An 18,496-nucleotide genomic window follows, 5' to 3' on the forward strand; every position below is an offset into this window, starting at 1 on the left:
TTTAAACGTGCTGCGTTACTATGTAACGCAACATATGCACTGTGAACAGCACATTGATTTTACAGTGCTTTGAGTTAGGCTGCATTACTGGCTGCTGTAACGTGGGACTTTAACGTCCCACTGTGAAACCAGCCTTAAGAGAAATGTGATATGATAAATAGTGAATAATATTTCTGCTAGTTTTAAATAGTCCAAAGTATCCTCCATGGAGAGATTTCCTATCTTTAGAAGCAGTAGGGATAATGAATAAGATGCAAATAATTCCAAGTTGATGCAGGATTATGCAAATTCTGTGCACACAATCTTGCAGGTTGAAAGTGGATAAATCGTATTTCAGCTCTGCAGGATGTAAATGGCTCATGGCATAATCCTGCATCACCTCAATTATTTGCAGCTCATTTACTATCCCTACTATATGGCAGCAAAACAAGGCCTTTCTGTACTTACAATACTTGCCCGTCAAATCAGCAGAGCTCTAAACAAATGTTAACATTTTCACTGAGATATTTTATATTTTCCAATTTGAAAAATACATTTTAGCCCTAAAACTAATAGAAAATAAGAAAAAAAAAATCACTGCAGTCTTTGTTTTAACCACATCTTTGGCTTACAAATGCTAAACTCATTTAGACCTCAGTTCAAGGTTGGGGTTACTGAATGCACTTTGCTGATCTTATCTGTGTCATCCGGTAGGCTGATCACTAGCCCCTCCTTGCAGATAGGGCTACGCCCCTCAAACCAACACAGCAGCAGATTGGGCAGGTTTGCCTGTACTGGACACTGAAGCCACGCCTCTCTACTACAGAGTTTCAGCATACCTACAAGAGAGACATGGTTTTGATAGGCCCGTAGTCAGACCTGCCTTGCTTTGGGCCACCTCCTTGTAGGGGTTTGGAAAGCCTATAGGAAGAGGGTAGTGAAGAGCCTGCAGTACATCACCATGGAGATCAGAGTTTTTTTTTTATGTTGCAAAAAATAACATTTTCCAATAAGGGCACTTAACAAAAATAAATTACCACCTACATCATGCAAAGGGAACTGAGCACCAGGATTTGAAAAAAATAAATAAGAAATAAACCTCCTCCTAAGTAAGGTTCATAATGGAGAATGCCGTTAGGGCAAGCCTCACTACTTACCTACGGGTGCTGCTCCTCTGGCCCCCGGACGTATGGGATGCGCCATCTTCTCTTGCATGTACCGCATCTGCTTAATTGTGTAGTTTCTCTGCAGTGTATCTCACACGCCACAATGCATGCTGGAAGATGTAGTCCGCGGATGCGAGTACAGAGATGTTCTCGCATCCGCAGACAACATCTCCCAGCATGCACACCCTCCATTATGGACTTCCCTTATGGGGAGGTTCATAAAAAAAATCCTGGGGCTCAGTATGTTGTCTAAAGCACTGCAAATAGAAATATTACCTTCGGGCACATGAGTAAAACACACAGGAATACACTGTTTGGTTAATATCATGGCACAGATGGAATTATGGTGTAGTTCTTACGTGGTAAACGGATTATGGGTAAAGTCATGCGCAAAACGTTAATTTCAAGAGGTGCATGGGTATCGTAATCCTGGACTGAAAGGTTAGTGTTGGGTAAAGGTGGGGGGAGGAGTCAGAGAAGAGGGGGATGGTACTGGTTTTACATGGTGGTCATGCGGTGCAGTGGTCTGGCGCAGCAGGGAGGACAGAGGGGGCATGCGTTCCATAATGCTGGGCATGCAGGGGGTGGGGTTTGCCTTTTCATCCCCTTTCGCCCCAGCTGCGTCTTTACTTACACCTTCAGAGGGCAGGGGAGCTCCGTTGCCTGGCCCGGAGGAATACAGGTTGACGTATTCCCCATCGCCCGCCTCCTCATTGGCATTTTCATTCTAAGTCGGGAAGAGACAGGGGGAGGGAATGGTTTGCATTGGATCTATTACACTGCTTGAGAAGAAGTGAGGTCATTTTTAAAAGCCTCAGTTGAGGCACCGCCTTTTATACGCATTTTACACATTTTAAATGAACTATGCATTTTTTGTAACAAAACAAAGATCCTCAACAACTGACAGCTGTGTGTTCACACAAAATCAACAACACGCCTCCTTTAGTCACGTGGCCGTGAAAGGGAGGAAAAGGATGGTCTGTCCACTGAAGCCACGCCCCCTCCCCCTTACTGACGAATCAAAACAGACTGAGAAGAGGAAATGGGAGGAGCCAGCAGACAACTGGATATTATAAAGGAGGAAAATCGGAGCAAGTATTTCCTTCTTTTTCATTTTACAAAATTTTTTACACATACCGTATTTTTCGGACTATAAGACGCTCCGGACTATAAGACGCACCTAGGTTTAGAGGGCAAAAACCCAGGAAAAAATATATATACTAAACCTGGTGCGCCTATGGTGCAGGGGTGTCTTATAGATGTTCTCCCCCCAATCTCCTCCTGTAACCCCCATGGTGTCCTCCTCTTGTCCCTCTTTGTGTTCTCCTCCTGTCCTCTGTGTCCTCTCCTCTCTCCCTTTGTGTCTGCCTCCAGTTACCCTGAGTTTGTCACCTTTCCTTCTCTGTGTCTGGCTCCTGTCCCCCTGTGTCTGTCACCTGTCTGCCTCCTGTCCCCCTGTGTCTGTCAACTGTACCTTTCTAAGTCTGCCTACTGTCCCCCTGTGGCTGACATCTGTCTACCTCCTATGCCTGCCTCCTGTCCATCTGTGTTTGCCCCCTGTGCCTGCCTCCTGTCCATCTGTGTTTGCCCCCTGTGCCTGCCTCCTGTCCATCTGTGTTTGCTCCCTGTCACCCTGTGCCTGCCCCCTGTCCACCTGAGCCTGCCACCTGTCCGGGTTTTCCCCCTGTCCACCTGAGCCTGCCACCTGTCCACCTTTGTTTGCCCACTGCCCATCCTGTGTCTGCCTCCAATCCCCTTCTTTGTCTGGCTCCAGGTGGCCCCTCTTTGTGTTTTGCTCCCATGCCCCTGTGTCCTGCCATCAGCCTGTAGGAAGGAATCAGCGGCAGCCGCTATCACTCACCTAATCCAAAGAGTGCCTGCGGCGATCAGCTGCTGTTCCCTCCTTGCCGCTGGTCTTCTCCGGGTCCCCGATGTCCTCCTCGCCCCCGCACTGCAAAAAAGAAATCAGCGGTGGTAGCCGCAGGCATCACTCACCTCATCCGGCGGCGATCGGCTGCTGTTCCCTCCTTGCCGCTGGTCTTCTCCGGGTCCCCGATGTCCTCCTCGCCCCCGCACTGCAAAAAAGAAATCAGCGGTGGTAGCCGCAGGCATCACTCATTTCCTCAAACGTCGATCGGCTGCTTCTGCCTCTTTCACTCCTTGTCCTTAGCGGCTGGTCGCGTCTGACCAGGAAGTGCTGCCGCTAAGGAGAAGGAGTGAAAGAGGCAGAAGCAGCCGATCGCCGCTGGATGAAATGAGTGATGCCTGCGGCTAACGCCGCTGATTTCTTTTTGCAGTGCGGGGGGCGAGGAGGACATCGGGGACCCGGAGAAGTCCAGCGGCAAGGAGGGAACATCAGCAGATCGCCGCCGGATGAGGTGAGTGATGCCTGCAGCTACCGCCGATGATTTCTTATTGCAGTGCGGGGGCGAGGAGGACATCGGGGACCCGGAGAAGACCAGCGACAAGGAGGGAACAGCAGCTGATCGCCGCAGGCACTCTTTGGATTAGGTGAGTGATAGCGGCTGCCGCTGATTCCTTCCTACAGGCTGACGGCAGGACACAGTGAATACAGGGAATCCCCGAGGTTGCGGCGGGTCGGCGGTTCCTCTCGGCGGGTGATCTGTAGGTCGGGGATTCCCTGTATTCGGACTATAAGACGCAGGGACTTTTTCTTCCATCTTTTGGGGGAGAAAAAGTGCGTCTTATAGTCCGGAAAATACGGTAATTCATATAAAACAATGTTTATTAAATGCATATATTAAAAAACGGTGCCCGAATTCTGGACTTTAATACCTGTGCAAAAAGAAAAGTCTTCCAAATGCAAATAAGAAATTTACATTTACCACAATGCAGTTAAACATTTTCACCAATATAGAAATATAGATATGGAAGAGTCTCGGGATTTGATGAGAAGCGAAAATATTTGAGCCAAAGCAGAAATATTTTCGAACACATACTCTGTCGGCAATCTACCACATAGTGTATGTTCTCAACCTAGAATGAACGGTGCAAGAGATTATGCGTAGATGTACAGAAAAACTCCAGAACCGCCATGGGTAAACCTTTGGGGAACCGATGGAGAACCTTTAGTGGTGATGATCGACGACAAATGACCGTCTACAAATGGTTCAGTCGATCCGAATTTCAGAACCGTTCTTTTAGTGTGATCAGATGGATTATTTTTCCTTTGTTGGTGGGACCAAATGATCGTTTTCCTATTGATTGCAACGATCAGATTGGATGGCCGATGCTCATAGGCTTGAAGGAGTGTTTATTTATATTTGTATGTGTCAGAGTGGTGCAACTAAATATTTTGAATTAAAAAAATGTTTGGTTTGGGTCCGCTTTAAGGGCTCCTTAACCCAGGCAGTTTTCCTCAAAAATGCTTGCAGAAGTTGCGGATCTGCAACTGCACGCTACTACAGAAAATGCATTTTTAGCCAGTGGGAATGAGACCTAAAAGCATAGTTCCACTATTAAGGTATCTGAAGACATCTCCAAGTTTCTCCAGTGTAGTTTATCATATGTGATCCAACAAACCAAATTTTTATGTTTTCTGAATCAGCCAAATCAGGCGGTCATGGATCTATTTAAATTAAAACTGAAGCAACCAAAAAAAATACCTATGTAGAGGGAAGTATCTGGATTCCATAGGTCCTTTCCGGTCCTCTCCCCATGCCCTTGGTCCACCGTTGTCCACCCCCACCCCGTTGAAGTAATTCGACCAATTTGTGAAGGCTTTGGATGAACCTTGAATTCTTGTGAAGCCTTTGAAAAACTCGCTTCCCTACACACTTCTGAAGATGAGCAGGTTCAGGCTCCTCTTCAGAAGAATGTAGGATGCGCAGGTCCTTGGAACGACGTGGGGATGCAAGTGCTTCCAAAACCTTCTTTGGAGTCCCAAAGGCGTGGAATTTCAATGGGGGGCAGGGGTGGACTGAAGGTATGGAGAGAGTACTGGGAAGACTCTATGGGATCCAGAGCATTCCCTTTCCATAGGTATCTATTTTTTAGGTGGCTTTATAATCGCTTTAAAAAAAAAAATAGAAATCTTGCTGTGAGTGCTACATGCAAACTGCAATCATAATGACAAGAAGGAAGAAACAGTCTAGCACTGGTGACTGTTTATCGATCGGGAGGCAAAGAATCAGGTTTGCTGTTCAGCATTATGTCCAGTTCACAAACCGCGCAATGCATTATTGTCAGCTGTAAGTGAGCAGTGTGGTACTTCTCGTGCTTGCAGTGTGCCCCCTCATCGGCCTCAGAGGAAGCTAGATTGCAAAACGGTCATCAGGCCGTTCACCAATGGTGCCCACTGTTGCATCCCTAATCCAGTTGGGTCTAGCCCATGTTGACAAGTACTGGGACTGCCACATCATCTATACCTGTCTGTACACCTGGCACACAGCCTAACCCCCAAACTAAAACCGCTCAATGCTCTATATGTCACAAGTAAGTAAATTCAAATAGTGCCCGTTCTCCTTCCCGACCTGGTTTTGGCCTTCCGCTGTCATCAGGGGAAAGCTGAAACCTGGTCGGGAAGGAGAATGGGCACTATTTGAATTTACTTACTGTGACATACAGAGCATTGAGCACTTTATTGGCTCAATTATTGCAATGCCAAATTGGCGATTATAGCAATATTATCAAAGCGGTTTTATGCAACAGGGTCCAGTGTGCATGGACAAACAATTTTATTTGTTTTTATGGTGATGATCACTTGTTCCCATTTTTGTGCACTGGGTGTCTGCAGGCTGGGATTTAAAGTGATAGCACTGAGGAACATTAACCTATGATGATTTGCCATTGTGGATTAGATTCCTCTGGCTGATGAATACTGCGATTTGTTGGCTTACACCAGCGCTTGCATTATTTCCAATAACCAGTTCCTCCCAAACTGGCCCTAGGCTACGATGGACATATGACTTTGGTAGGGATTAGATTGTGAGCCCTTCTGAGAGATACCCAATGACAAGATTATATACTCTAAAGCGGTGCGGGAGATGCCAGTTCTACATAAATAATAATAATATATGAGGTTATGGAGGCAAATCCCAAGTTAACAGCAGTTCACATTGTTTGGATCACCAATGATTTCCCCACAAGAGATATTTGGAGAGCTGTAGAATGTTGACTGACATATTTGTGGATGTAATTCCTTACTGTTCTATTGTATGCAACAAAAGGAGGTTGTTGAGACAGCCGACACAGGAAGCTTCCATTGAGAACATCTCAGAGATTTGCAACTACATTTTAGAACCTTTATGTCACAAATGGGACATTTTATATTGCTGTCTGTGCCCCTGTTGCAGCGATTTCCCTTCACTTCCTATTTTGTAAAGTCCTATCACTAAAGTAGGAAGTGAAGGGACCCCACCAAATCAAAGCTTGGAGAGAAAAACAAACTTTAAAGTTGTTGTAACTCTAACCATAGTGGATCAAGAAAAACAAAAAGAAGGAGAAGACTGGAATTTTCCTTCAGGTTTTGAGAAGAAGTGTGTGCGTGTGTTTGTGTTTTTTTTTTTTTACTATGCTGTTCCTATAGTGAATGTTAAGAGACAATGTACCAGCTATTTTAAGTAGTTAAAATTATTCTGTGGATTTACACTAATATTATACACAGTGATGTCCCTACATGACCAGCCCACCATGAGGTCCTGAACAACGCATACAAAATGAGGGCCATCAAAACACAGAACATCCCCCCCCCTCCCCCCAGTATGGCCCTGTAAGGCCTACAATTTAGGGAGGCCCTACACAAGTACACAGCAAGGTTCCTAAGCAATCATCATCCACTTGAGGTCCACACAACCCACACACAAATTCTCATACAATTTTTCATGACTTGGCCACTCTGAGGCCATGTAAATCCTGTTTAATGTATGGCTATACAAGTCCTACTACCTGTGAAGCACTCAAAGACTTTAACACAGCAATGTGACACCACACAATGAAACTTTATATGACCTTCACAGACAGGTCCAACAACCTGCTCACAATGAGGTACAATATTACTTGCACACAATGATGCCCCATGCCCATCACACAGTAAGACACTAGATAACCTGCTCACAACTAGGCTGGCTGCAGCATCTGCTCTGTTTGCTTTGATCAGCGTGTTTGGTACTCACGTGCACCTCGGTTCCGCTGCTGCTGACTCCTCTACTCTGTTCCTAAAGTGGTAAACAGATCGGTGTTGGGCAGAAACATGGGGATGCCCATTGGTTTGCAAAAGACCAATGGGAATCATCCCCAACAGAGAGGATTCTCACTGGTTCATGGTGGACCAATGGAAATTTTATACAACCAGCCCAGGGTGAGGCCCCATACAACCCGCCCAAGGTGAGGCCCCATGCAACCCGCCCAAGGTGAGGCCCCATGCAACCCGCCCAAGGTGAGGCCCCATGCAACCCGCCCAAGGTGAGGCCCCATGCAACCCGCCCAAGGTGAGGCCCCATGCAACCCGCCCAAGGTGAGGCCCCATGCAACCCGCCCAAGGTGAGGCCCCATGCAACCCGCCCAAGGTGAGGCCCCATGCAACCCGCCCAAGGTGAGGCCCCATGCAACCCGCCCAAGGTGAGGCCCCATACAACCCGCCCAAGGTGAGGCCCCATACAACCCGCCCAAGGTGAGGCCCCATACAACCCGCCCAAGGTGAGGCCCCCATAACAAGCCGCCCAAGGTGAGGCCCCATACAACCCGCCCAAGGTGAGGCCCCATACATCTTGTCTACACAGTACGGTCCAGCATCATCTGCCCGCAGTGAAGCCCTATACAACTTTCACAAAATTGTTCTCAAAATTACAAAAGTATTCATTCCCAAGAGAAGAGAGATGAAAGAGGCAGCACGGTGGGCTAACATTTCATTTAGCAATTAATAAACATAATAGGTTTCAGGAGGCCACCAACAATCCTTCAGCCTTCGTCATGAGCCAGACGAGCTCCTGACTGAAAAGATTTGTGGTAAAAGCAGACAATGACATTGACCTGGACTCAGGAAAGAGACTGGTGATGCTAATGGACTCATTCTTGTATTGTGCATGGTTATTGTATGAGTACAATGAGCACGCTAGGCACACTGACAGACAGCACGGGGGAAAGCGGATGAAAAGCACAAGTGGCACAGCGCAGGCTTGATGAGAATGGAAGACGGACAAGAAGCTGGACTGCCATTCACAAATGTCCCCGCTGACCCCATCCAGCCGAGCCCCCTCCCCATTCTCACCGCTGATGTCTGCAGGGAGCCGAGGAAAGGCGGCTCAAAAGGTAGGCAGGCAGGAGGGGTCCCGCAGGCACTGCCGCCCTGAGAGGAGGGTAAAGGAGGGCAGAGGGAAGCTGGAGGCACCACAGGAGGAGGGGGGATGGAATCCGGGACAGGGTATCGGGAAGAGTAGAAGATGGCGGGGCTCAGTATGGGGAGGGCCGGAGCCTGGCTGTGCGGGGCAAAGTCCTGGGAGTAGGAGCGGAATACAGATTTGTACTGGGGAGAGGCGGGCAGGGAAGAAAAAAGGGGGGGGGGAGGAGAAGAAAGAGGAGGCAAAAAGAAAAAGCAGATTAGTGTAAAAGCAGTTTAGTAATCAGCACAAACGGAAATTCATTCACTCTGGAAGTGTCACCTGATTCAACTACATCTGGATGGAGAAACTGATGCACATGCCTATTGGTCACACGCTACATATACAACCTAGAAAATGTTATTACCTGAACACATTAGCCATTGTACTTATTTATGGAACGCCAATGCCCCACACATTATTTCACAATCACAGAACTCTACAATAACCCTCTCCACCCCACACTACAGCTGCATGCAGAGCTATATAACCAAACACTGGGCACGGCCTGCTGCCTCTGCAAGGTGGAAGGACGTCATTCATTGAGACCCCTTTTACACTCGCCCTTCAAGTGTGCGTTGCGTTACCCTATTTTACTGCAGGGTAACGCAACGACAATGCAAGATATCGGGGCCTAGGACACTTCCGGCATTACGGCGGAAGTCCCCGATTGGCCGCTGAGCCACCGCAAAGTCAACACCACGTTACCGTCTGACTTCCGTGGCAATGGCCCGAAGAAATGAAAATCGATGGGCAACGCAGAAATTTGACCTATGTTGGCGGTGGAGCACGTGTGCGGAACAATGGCAATACAACGGAGAAAACTCAGGAATCCCAGTGATTTACTTCCTGTCCAGCAGAAAGTGCGTCACTGGCCATGGGCCAGCGAGGGGCATGGGGGGAGGAGCAATGCTATGCATAGGACCCTGTTGGTGCACTCTGCAGCAAGGTCATATGAATGACATTTTGCGCGTTGCAATGCACTGGGGGAGAACATCACACCGCAAATGCAATGGCCAGGCGCACAGAAAATCATTGCAGTCCTTGACCCGCTTGTTATGAGTCCATTGCACGGTGTCGCTCTTCTTCTTCTTCATCTGCATCATTTGACAGTTAGGACAACTATATAAAAGTCTTCTTGATTTAGCATCAGAAAGGCAGAGCATGGGATGCAGAAAGGGAGAAAATCTGGGGATGTAACCATTTTTGTGACACACACTTCGGTTTCAACATATGCACACTTCCATATAGCTCTCTGCATACAGATAAAAAGGAAACATTTTAATTAAATACAGATGGATAGTTAAAACAGAAATAATTAGAACATAGATAATAGGCTTCCTGAGAGATTGGAGAAAGCAGACAGAAATCAGGCTCATTTTCGGAAGTCAATACAGTCAGTACTTTGCAGGGGGATCAGGAGAGGGATTCTAGGTTTAATTCAGTGACGTAGTGGATAGCACTCTTGCCTTGTAGTGCAAATCCCAGCCATGGCACTATATGCATGGAGTTTGCACGCTCTCCCTGTGTCTGCGTGTGTTTCCTCTGGGCTCTCCGGTTTCCTCCTACATCCCGAAAACATACAGATAAGTTAATTGGCTCCCTCCCCCTAGACATATGACTGCGGTAGGGATCAGACTGTGAGCTTCTCTGAGGGACAGCTAAGTGACATAAATAAATACTTTGTACAGCACTGCGGAAGATGGTGCATTATCCTATATAATGTTATTTTAGATCATTGCACAAAATACCAGTGCTTCTCTGTAACGTAACTGGGTGCTTCCATTGAAAAGGACTTCTTAGGTTAAATAGCCAAGACACTAGCTCTGCGCCCCGATGGCATTAAATGTATTTTCTTTCTATTCCTTGTGTTAATAAAGGATTTTATTTCCTGCCTTGTGCGCTCACCCCCAGTTTCCTTCCTTTCACACGTCCCCTCCTTTCCTTCTCTCTCCATCCATCCTTCCTCAGATTCTTGCATGCCACAGTCTGCCTGTGGAATGCCAGCTATGTGCTCTCACAGTGGGAAGCTGGAATGCAGCTGTATCTCCCTCCTCCCTTCCTTGTATTAATCGCCTTTCCATCTGCTCCGCAGCCCAGAGCGGGCAGCAGTAACAGCACAGCCTTCCTAGCAGAGTGTGTTTGTGTGAAAGATGATCGAGCTGGCTTATTTTTACTGGTGTGTGTTGTAGGGGCGGGAGTCTGGTTACCAACAGGTGAGTGTCTGGCTACAACCAAAAGCACTGATCGCAAAACCCCCTCCAGCAATCCATTCAGAAACAAGCCAGACAGCTTGAGAACGTTTGAAGGATAACAGTCCCATGCTATTTATGACTCTTTGTTCCCCTTTTTTATCTAATATCTTTCGCCTCTGGTCATCACATCCCTTGTGTGACTGTCAAGTCAAACAACAAACTTGCCTATCATTTGTTGTGGATATTTTGTTTCTGCAAAAGTTCTCATACACTTAGGTGATTGAATTTCCAAAGAAACTGAGCACCTTTATCAGAATTTCTTGTGTTCTCGATCAGCGTTTCTTAAAGAGGAACTGTAACGACAAAACGACCCTTGGGGGGTACTCACCTCGGGTGGGGGAAGCCTCCGGATCCTAATGAGGCTTCCCACGCCGTCCTGCGTCCCTCGGGGGTCTCGCTGTAGCCCTCCGTGCAGCGGTGACGTCAATATTTACCTTCCCGGCTCCTGCGCAGGCGCACTGACGGCTGTCGGCTCCGAAGTAGGCGGAAATACCCGATCGCCGTCGGGTCTGCTCTACTGCGCAGGCGCAAGTTTCCGGCGCCTGCGCAGTAGAGCTGACCCGACGGAGATCGGGTATTTCCGTCTATTTCCGTGCCGAAAGCAGCCACAGCGCCCCCGCTGGAGCCAGCAAAGGTAAATATTGAATCTACAGTCGGCTCTGTCGCCGGCTGTTCGGAGGGCTGCAGCGAGACCCCCGTGGGACAGAGGACGACGTGGGAAGCCTCATTAGGATCCGGAGGCTTCCCCCACCCGAGGTGAGTACCCCCCAGGGGAGGTTTTTGATGTTACAGAGTCTCTTTAAGAATAGGTTGAATGTTTTACGGTCTCTAATCAGTGGCAGCCTATTATAGCTCATGTATTTTATCTCTCCCTGCCCACAGTTGTATTCTGGCAGAAAAACTTTTATGGCCGTACTCTGCTTATCAGTGAGGTTTACTATATTCCCGACAAGGTACTGAAAAGACAGAAGCTGTCACAGCCATGCCTAGAAATTAACTCTTTCAAGCAGCAAAATAAAACAAGTAAAAAAAAGCCTGGTTATTAATACGTTTTGTACCGTACATACACGTTTCTCTCATGTCACCTTGGTTACACGTTAAATGTATTACAGCATGTACCCCTTTATTAATGACAGCATTGGACAAGTACCCCCTGTCATCTCAAGTACCCCTTGACACATACAGATTTCTTAGGAGTACTTTATAATTGTGTACACATTTAAAAAAACATTCCTTGATGGTTTTAACTAACTATAAATACCCCATTCAGGTTAATTTATATAGGGTTTATCATCTTTTTCATCTCAAAACTTTAGATTGACTATGACATGTTGAAGTACCCCCTGAGTGGACCTGAACTCTTGCATAGGACAGAAGGAAAACAGAGAAATGCACCCTGTGTGTATTCAGAGAGTTTAGGTTTTCTAATTCTAATTCCCCTCATCCGTGACTAAGCACAAGTTGTAATTTAATTTCTCAGATGTGTCAGCTGACTTCCACGGCAGAGAGTTAATTGATAAACAGGATGCTAACCCTATGTCTGCTTGCATGAAAGCAGGAAGTAGATACACTGCAGATTTATAGCAGGATTTGTATCAGCTGTAACAAAGAAATTATTTTCTTTAAAAGTTATTATGCTGCTGTGTATCTTTTAGGGCCCTTTTCCATTAGCGCGTTTGCGCTAGCGGAATCGCAAAATCGCAAACCGCTAGCGATTTTACAATCGCTAGGGTTTGCTAAATAACATAGGAATCGCGGTAGGGTATTTCCACTACCGCGATTCGTTTTTGCCTGAAACGCGATCGCGGCGCGGAGCGATATTTGACGCGATTTTGCTATGCAGTGCATAGCAAAATCGCGGCCACAAACGTCGGGAAATCGCCGGTAATTTTTTACATTTGCGATTCAGCAGTCGCTAGCGTTCAGCGTGAACGCCAGCGACTGCAAGTGGAAAAGGGCCCTTAGAGCAGAGAGGAAGTTCTGAGTTCAGGTTCCACTCTTGAGGCTCATACACACATCAGACTATAGTCTTTGGAAAAGGCAAGATCACAGACCGATCTTACCCCCTTCCATGTAGTATGAGAGCCATACTCTACACAGTCTATTCTATGGAGCTGCACTCCCCATCAGACAGAAATCTGTGCAAGATGCTGCACACACAGATGCTGTACAGACACAAAAGATCATTATCTGCAAAAGATCTGTTCCTGCAAAAGATCCGTTCCTGCAAATTGCATTCATGGTCTATGAGATCTGCAGATCATCATACACACCTTGTTTAACTGACATTCATCTGCAGATCAGACAATCATCTGCAGCTCTGAAAATACATCCTGGTGGATCTGATCTGCAGATGAATGTCTGTTAAATCATGTGTGTATGATGATCTGCAGATATCATAGACTATGAATGCATTTTGCAGGAACGGATCTTTTGCAGGAACAGATCTTTTGCAGATACTGATCTTTTGAGTGTGTACGGGCATCTTTGTGTGCAGCATCTTGCAAAGATTTCTGTCTGATGGGAAGTTCAGCTCCATAGAATAGACTGTGTAGAGTATGGCTCTCATACTACATGGAAGGGGGTAAAATTGGTCTGTGATCTTTTATTTTGCAAAAGACTATGGTATGATGTGTGTATGAGCCTTTAGTCCTAGTACATGCCACACCCATCATCATTTACGGTTTATAAACCTAATCAAAATGATGAATTGTGCGCTATTCCGAAGTGGATTAATCAGCTGACTGATTCATGATTGTATAATTGGATCTAAAGCAATTGGACGTGCTGCTGATTGACTTGTTTTGCACATGTAAGGCCATGTAGATCTGGAAACCACCTATTAATGTTACAAGAACAGGAAACCCAATAAAACACAGCAGGAACAAAAGAATGGATAAAAGAGCCATTGTACATATGTGTACACTGATCCCGGCATTCCCTTCCAACTCATTACCAATTGGAATGCTTGACTGCTCCAGAGGTTGACTTTGTGTACCAGCCCTTATTGATCAACACCTCAATTTTAAATGGAAGTGGTGGTCCTCTCTAAATCAGGAAAGTCAAATTCCAGCCCTCAAGGGCCGAGGTACTGACACATTTTTGGTACAGCCTCAAATTAATTGATAGGACTGATTCAGGAAAGGTGCGGTTCACCAAGTAAAAAACATTTCTCAGTGACCTAGGGGCGTAGCTAGACTTAATAGGGCCCCCCTGCAAAATTGATAGCATGGCCCCCGAAACCCTACGCGGGTCACATTATCGGGAGCCAGCAAATAGCAGCAGAGAGTGTTCTGCTGTGACGCTGCATCTGGAAGTAGGAAAAAAATTACACTCCCTCCCGCTACTCTGCATGGCAGGAGGAGGTGGGTGGTGGGGAACGTTTTTTGAGCAAAAGGAGGGGGTGGTGGGTGGCTACAGTTGCTAATTGGCTGCACTTGTGGTTGAGGAGAGTGAGGAAGAGGGCCCCCTGCAATGGCAGGGGTCGCAAGGGTGATTGCTACGCCCATATTTCAGTCTATCCTAACCACTGGCATGGATATGGCCCTTGAGGGCTGGCGTTCGACACCTGTGCTCTAGATATACAGATTTCAAGTGGATCAGACGGTTGACGGATTGTTACTGGAAAGCTTCATGTAATCACTTTGGTTCTTGGAGTGCTTGAAGTTGCCATAGTCAATCATTATGGAGGATTTTGTGATGAATAAAAACGATAAATCCTATATAACCTGAATAAGTATATAGAATCAATGCAAATTATTAACTAATGTTTGAAAAGCACGGGGGGACTTAGCTAATGGAATCATCATTAACAAAAGGGGTGAGAAACGCTGATCTGAAACATAAGGTTGGCCAATTGAAGCTACCATGTTTTTTCTTTGTATAGCGCACTGTTGGACAAGAAGAACCTTCACAGACCAGACACGCGTTACAGTTTTCTGTATTATGTTGCGTTTGGGGCAACCATTGAGCTTACTGCTGCACTGAAGGCCAAACAATAACTGCAGACTGATTTTTTTCAGGGTCTGATCTGCTGAAAGTGTGATGAACCAGGTAGGCCAACCTAAGTCAGATTTGCTCCAAATCAACCGATCTGTACTAATATTCATAAGAACAAAAGAAAGCAGGAAGGCAGATTTACTTTTCCTTAGATCAGATTTAACAATTCCTTAGATCACTTAGAAACTAGGTTGTTTCGAAAATCGACACCTGTCGCCACCATAACTTTAATTAAACAGAGATTCTGACTTATTCTTTGGGCAATGATTCATATACTGACATCCTTACTTAAGCATTTAAATATCCTAAATGTGGCATGAGCTCACAAAATGGCTGCCGTCATGGCAAGCAGGTGACTGTCAATGATCTGGGTACACAAAAAAGCTAATTAAGTATTTGCTTTGGATGTATATGGATGCTGCGGTTCTGCATGACTTAAGAGACACCATTTCATCATCAGACTGGAGTTTTGGATTCTGTAGTAAACATTAAACAGTTCTCACACCAATCACACCACGGCTTACCCCTCACACTCCGCAAGAGATGCAGGCAATGGAGTGGACACTCACCGAAGGCACAGGAAACGAGCCGTGGCGGCTCAGAAAGCAGTTAGAGACTGAGAGACTGATGCCCTGAGGGTGGCTGCCGTCCTCAGGTTTGGTGAAGACCCCTTTGGTTGGCTGTGCACAGTACGAGACAGAGGAGAAGGAAGAGGCAGCATAGGAAGCCTGCAGGAAGAAGGGACATAGAGAGGCAGATAGAAGAGGAAAAAAGAAAGGCAGAAATAGGTAGCAACATAGCAACACAACAACACACAACCTGATTTCTGAGCACAAAGAAAAGGATTATAACAGGACTTAAAGAGAAGGTTTGAAGAATGTTATCTGCATACAGAGGCTGGATCTGCCTATACAGCCCAGCCTCTGTTGCTATCCCAAACCCCCCTAAGATCCCCCTGCACTCTGCAATCCCTCATAAATCACAGCCACGCTGCTGACAAACAGCTTGTCAGAGCTGGCTGTGTTTATCTCTATAGTGTCAGTCTGCTGCTCTCCCCGGCTCCTGCAGAACTCCAGTCCCCGCCTGCATCCCTTCCCTCCCTGCTGATTGGAGGGAAGGGACGGGGGCAGGGACCGGAGCTATGCAGGAGGCGGGGGAGCAGCCGAGACTGACACTACAGATGTAAACACAGCCTCATAGCACGGCTGTGATTTATAGGGGATTGCAGAGTGCAGGGGGACCTTAGGGAGGTTTGGGATAGCAACAGAGGCTGGGCTGTATAGGCAGATCCAGCCTCTGTATGCAGATAACATTCTTTAAACACACCTCGGGTTCTCTTTAAAGGCAAACACCTTTCTAGGTTTTGGGTAGTGTGGGGAAGCATAAGCCTGTTAAGATTCCATTGCTGTCTGCATTCTAGCTGTGAAGATTCCACTTCACTTCATTGGCCATTGGGCCACGTAGGTCTCCAACAACCCAGATATCTGCAGTCCTGACGCTGAGAAGCTAGTTTCTGGTGTTTAGGGATCATGGTCTATCAGGATCAGGTTAGGGTCAACATAAGTTTATCAAATTAGGAGGAATGTTTTGGGTGAAAGATAGATCAGGTGGTTAGGGCTCACTTAAAAGGTGGAAGTTAGGATTAGGTGGAATTTTAGGGTCGGTGTTTGGCACCAGGTAGGGGAATGGTTAAAGCAACTGTATCCTATAGAGCACAGGTGTTGAACTCCAGTCCTTAAAGGGGCCATATCCAAGCCAGTGTTTAGGATGGACTGATAAATAGAGAAATGCGTTCTACTTAATAGACACCACCTTTCCTGATTTAGTCCCATCAATTAATTTGAGCTGTGCCAAAAATGTGTCAGGACCTCGGCCCTTGAGGACTGGAGTTCGACATCCCTGCTATAGAGGATGGCTTCACACCTAAACAAGTTTGCATAGTTAGCAGTATTACCAGCTCAGCATCACTTTCTGTTGTCTCTAATAGGACCGAGTTTCACCGGGTCCAACATTTTTGGAAGGTTTCCTGCTTTGGAAGACCTCCCACACCCCCTTCCTGATCATGCCATGCTTTCTTCCACTGCAGCTGGGAAATCATGAACTGTCCTTTCCAACAATTCGTAGGCCAAGCAACTGCCCCACTGGGGAGAAGGGGGCTTGGTAGTTAGGTCCCTAGGTGGGAATAGCGTCACCTCCCAAGACCCAGAGTCTACATCAATGTGTGCTCAATACACCAGCATTCACTCTACACCAGGGGTGTCAAACTCAAATACAAAGTGGGCCAAAATTGAACACTGGGACCAAGTCGCAGGCCAACCACAATGTCTACTGGCCATCTTCCTCCCTTATAGAGTTCCCTGGTGTCTAATGCCCCCAAACCCCTATGTAGTTCCCTGGTGTCTAGTGGTCCTCCTTCCTCCCCTATACAGTTCCCTGGTGTCTGGTGCTTTTCCTCTTCCTCCCCTGTATGGATTCTCTGGTGATCTAGAGCTTCACTTCCAAAATAGCTTCCCTGGTGGTCTGGAGTGGGCCAAACATAATTTAAAGTGGGGAAACCCCTTAAGAGCCAAATTTATGGGTTCCGAGGGCAAGATTTGGCTCACGGGCCAGAGTTTCACATGTATGCTCTACACGTTTGAGCTTAATGAACTGTACTGAGTACAAGAACGTCATTGGGGGACACTTGTGCTCACACTACATTTTCAGCAGACATGATTGTGAATGAAGCAGGAGGTGGCTGGCTTCCAAGGGCATTTAGAGAGGTCTGTAGAAAACATAAGACCGGAAACAGGAAAAATAAACTTACAACAGTGCCCAGAGCAGCACTGGAGCCGGAAGTGAAAGGAATCTCAGCATCCGACACACAGACAGCAATAAAGACATTGCACAGGTTTCTCCACTGTAGCCAAAACATAAATAGTTGGTATCACACCAAGTCATGAAAATAAAACCTGCCAATACATAAGATTTTTAAATATTAACCCATCGGCTTCTAATAACTTTTCTTGACGGAGGATCTGTAAACCCAAATTTCCATCCCTAACTGATAATGAAGTTGATTTATCAACACAGGTGAAAAGAGAAGGATCACAAAAGTTCCCCAAAGGATCCAATCGGGTTTCAGCTGTAAAATGAAAGAAGAATTCTGAATTGGTAGCTCTGAGAAACTGGTCTAGTTTTTCTTTTCCAGTCCTCTCTGTACCAATGTTTGATAAATCAGCCCTTTAAAGTATAAGACAAATGAATGTGGAAATCACATGGAAGTAGCATTTAAGAGAGACCTAGGACTCCATAAGACCGCCCATTTAAACCCATTTCCCATATGAATATATTTGTAATTTGTCAATTTAGAAAGGCCTCCCTGCAGCTTCCATTAGGGGAATAGGCCTAGGCAATCAAACTCAACGCCTGCCCCACAGTTGCATTGTGGGAGCATGACATCATCTGTTACATGTAAACCAGAGCTTCCACCAAAAAAATTTGTCCAGGAGGTAATGAAACTCAAAGTTTGCCTCACAAGTGCATAGTGGGAGCAAAATAGCATCTGTGAAATATAAACCAGAGTTTCCATCAAATGAATTTGTCTAGGTTATAAAACTCGGGGTCTGCCTCACAGGTGCATTGTGGGAGAATTACATAATCTGTGACATGTAAACCAAGCATGAAAAGTGAGGGTGCCTGGGTAGTGCCAAAGTGTCTATTCACCACAGGGACGATGCTAGTCAATGCTGCAAAAGAAAAAACAACATGGCTGCCCCCA

At 46.4% G+C, this 18,496-nt stretch overlaps 1 protein-coding gene across 5 annotated transcripts in view; it reads right to left on the reverse strand.

Moving 5' to 3' along the window:
• RAPGEF1 (Rap guanine nucleotide exchange factor 1) overlaps positions 1-18,496 on the reverse strand; it is a 215,100-nt gene that overhangs the window by 64,027 nt on the left and 132,577 nt on the right. Inside the window, exons 11-13 of one of the 5 annotated variants that reach the window (XM_068248872.1) lie at positions 15,306-15,464; positions 8,374-8,628; positions 1,780-1,872 (exon numbers count right to left, since the gene is read on the reverse strand). The exons of 1 other annotated variant lie outside the window; for it this stretch is intronic. In XM_068248872.1, coding sequence (XP_068104973.1) covers positions 1,780-1,872; positions 8,374-8,628; positions 15,306-15,464 — 507 coding nt within the window. The remainder of the gene's footprint in view (positions 1-1,779; positions 1,873-8,373; positions 8,629-15,305; positions 15,465-18,496) is intronic. 3 more of the 5 variants (XM_068248875.1, XM_068248873.1, XM_068248876.1) reach the window with 3 other exon arrangements.

The sequence above is a fragment of the Hyperolius riggenbachi genome, chromosome 8 (assembly GCF_040937935.1).
Source record: "Hyperolius riggenbachi isolate aHypRig1 chromosome 8, aHypRig1.pri, whole genome shotgun sequence".
Classification (NCBI taxonomy): Eukaryota; Metazoa; Chordata; class Amphibia; order Anura; family Hyperoliidae; genus Hyperolius; species Hyperolius riggenbachi.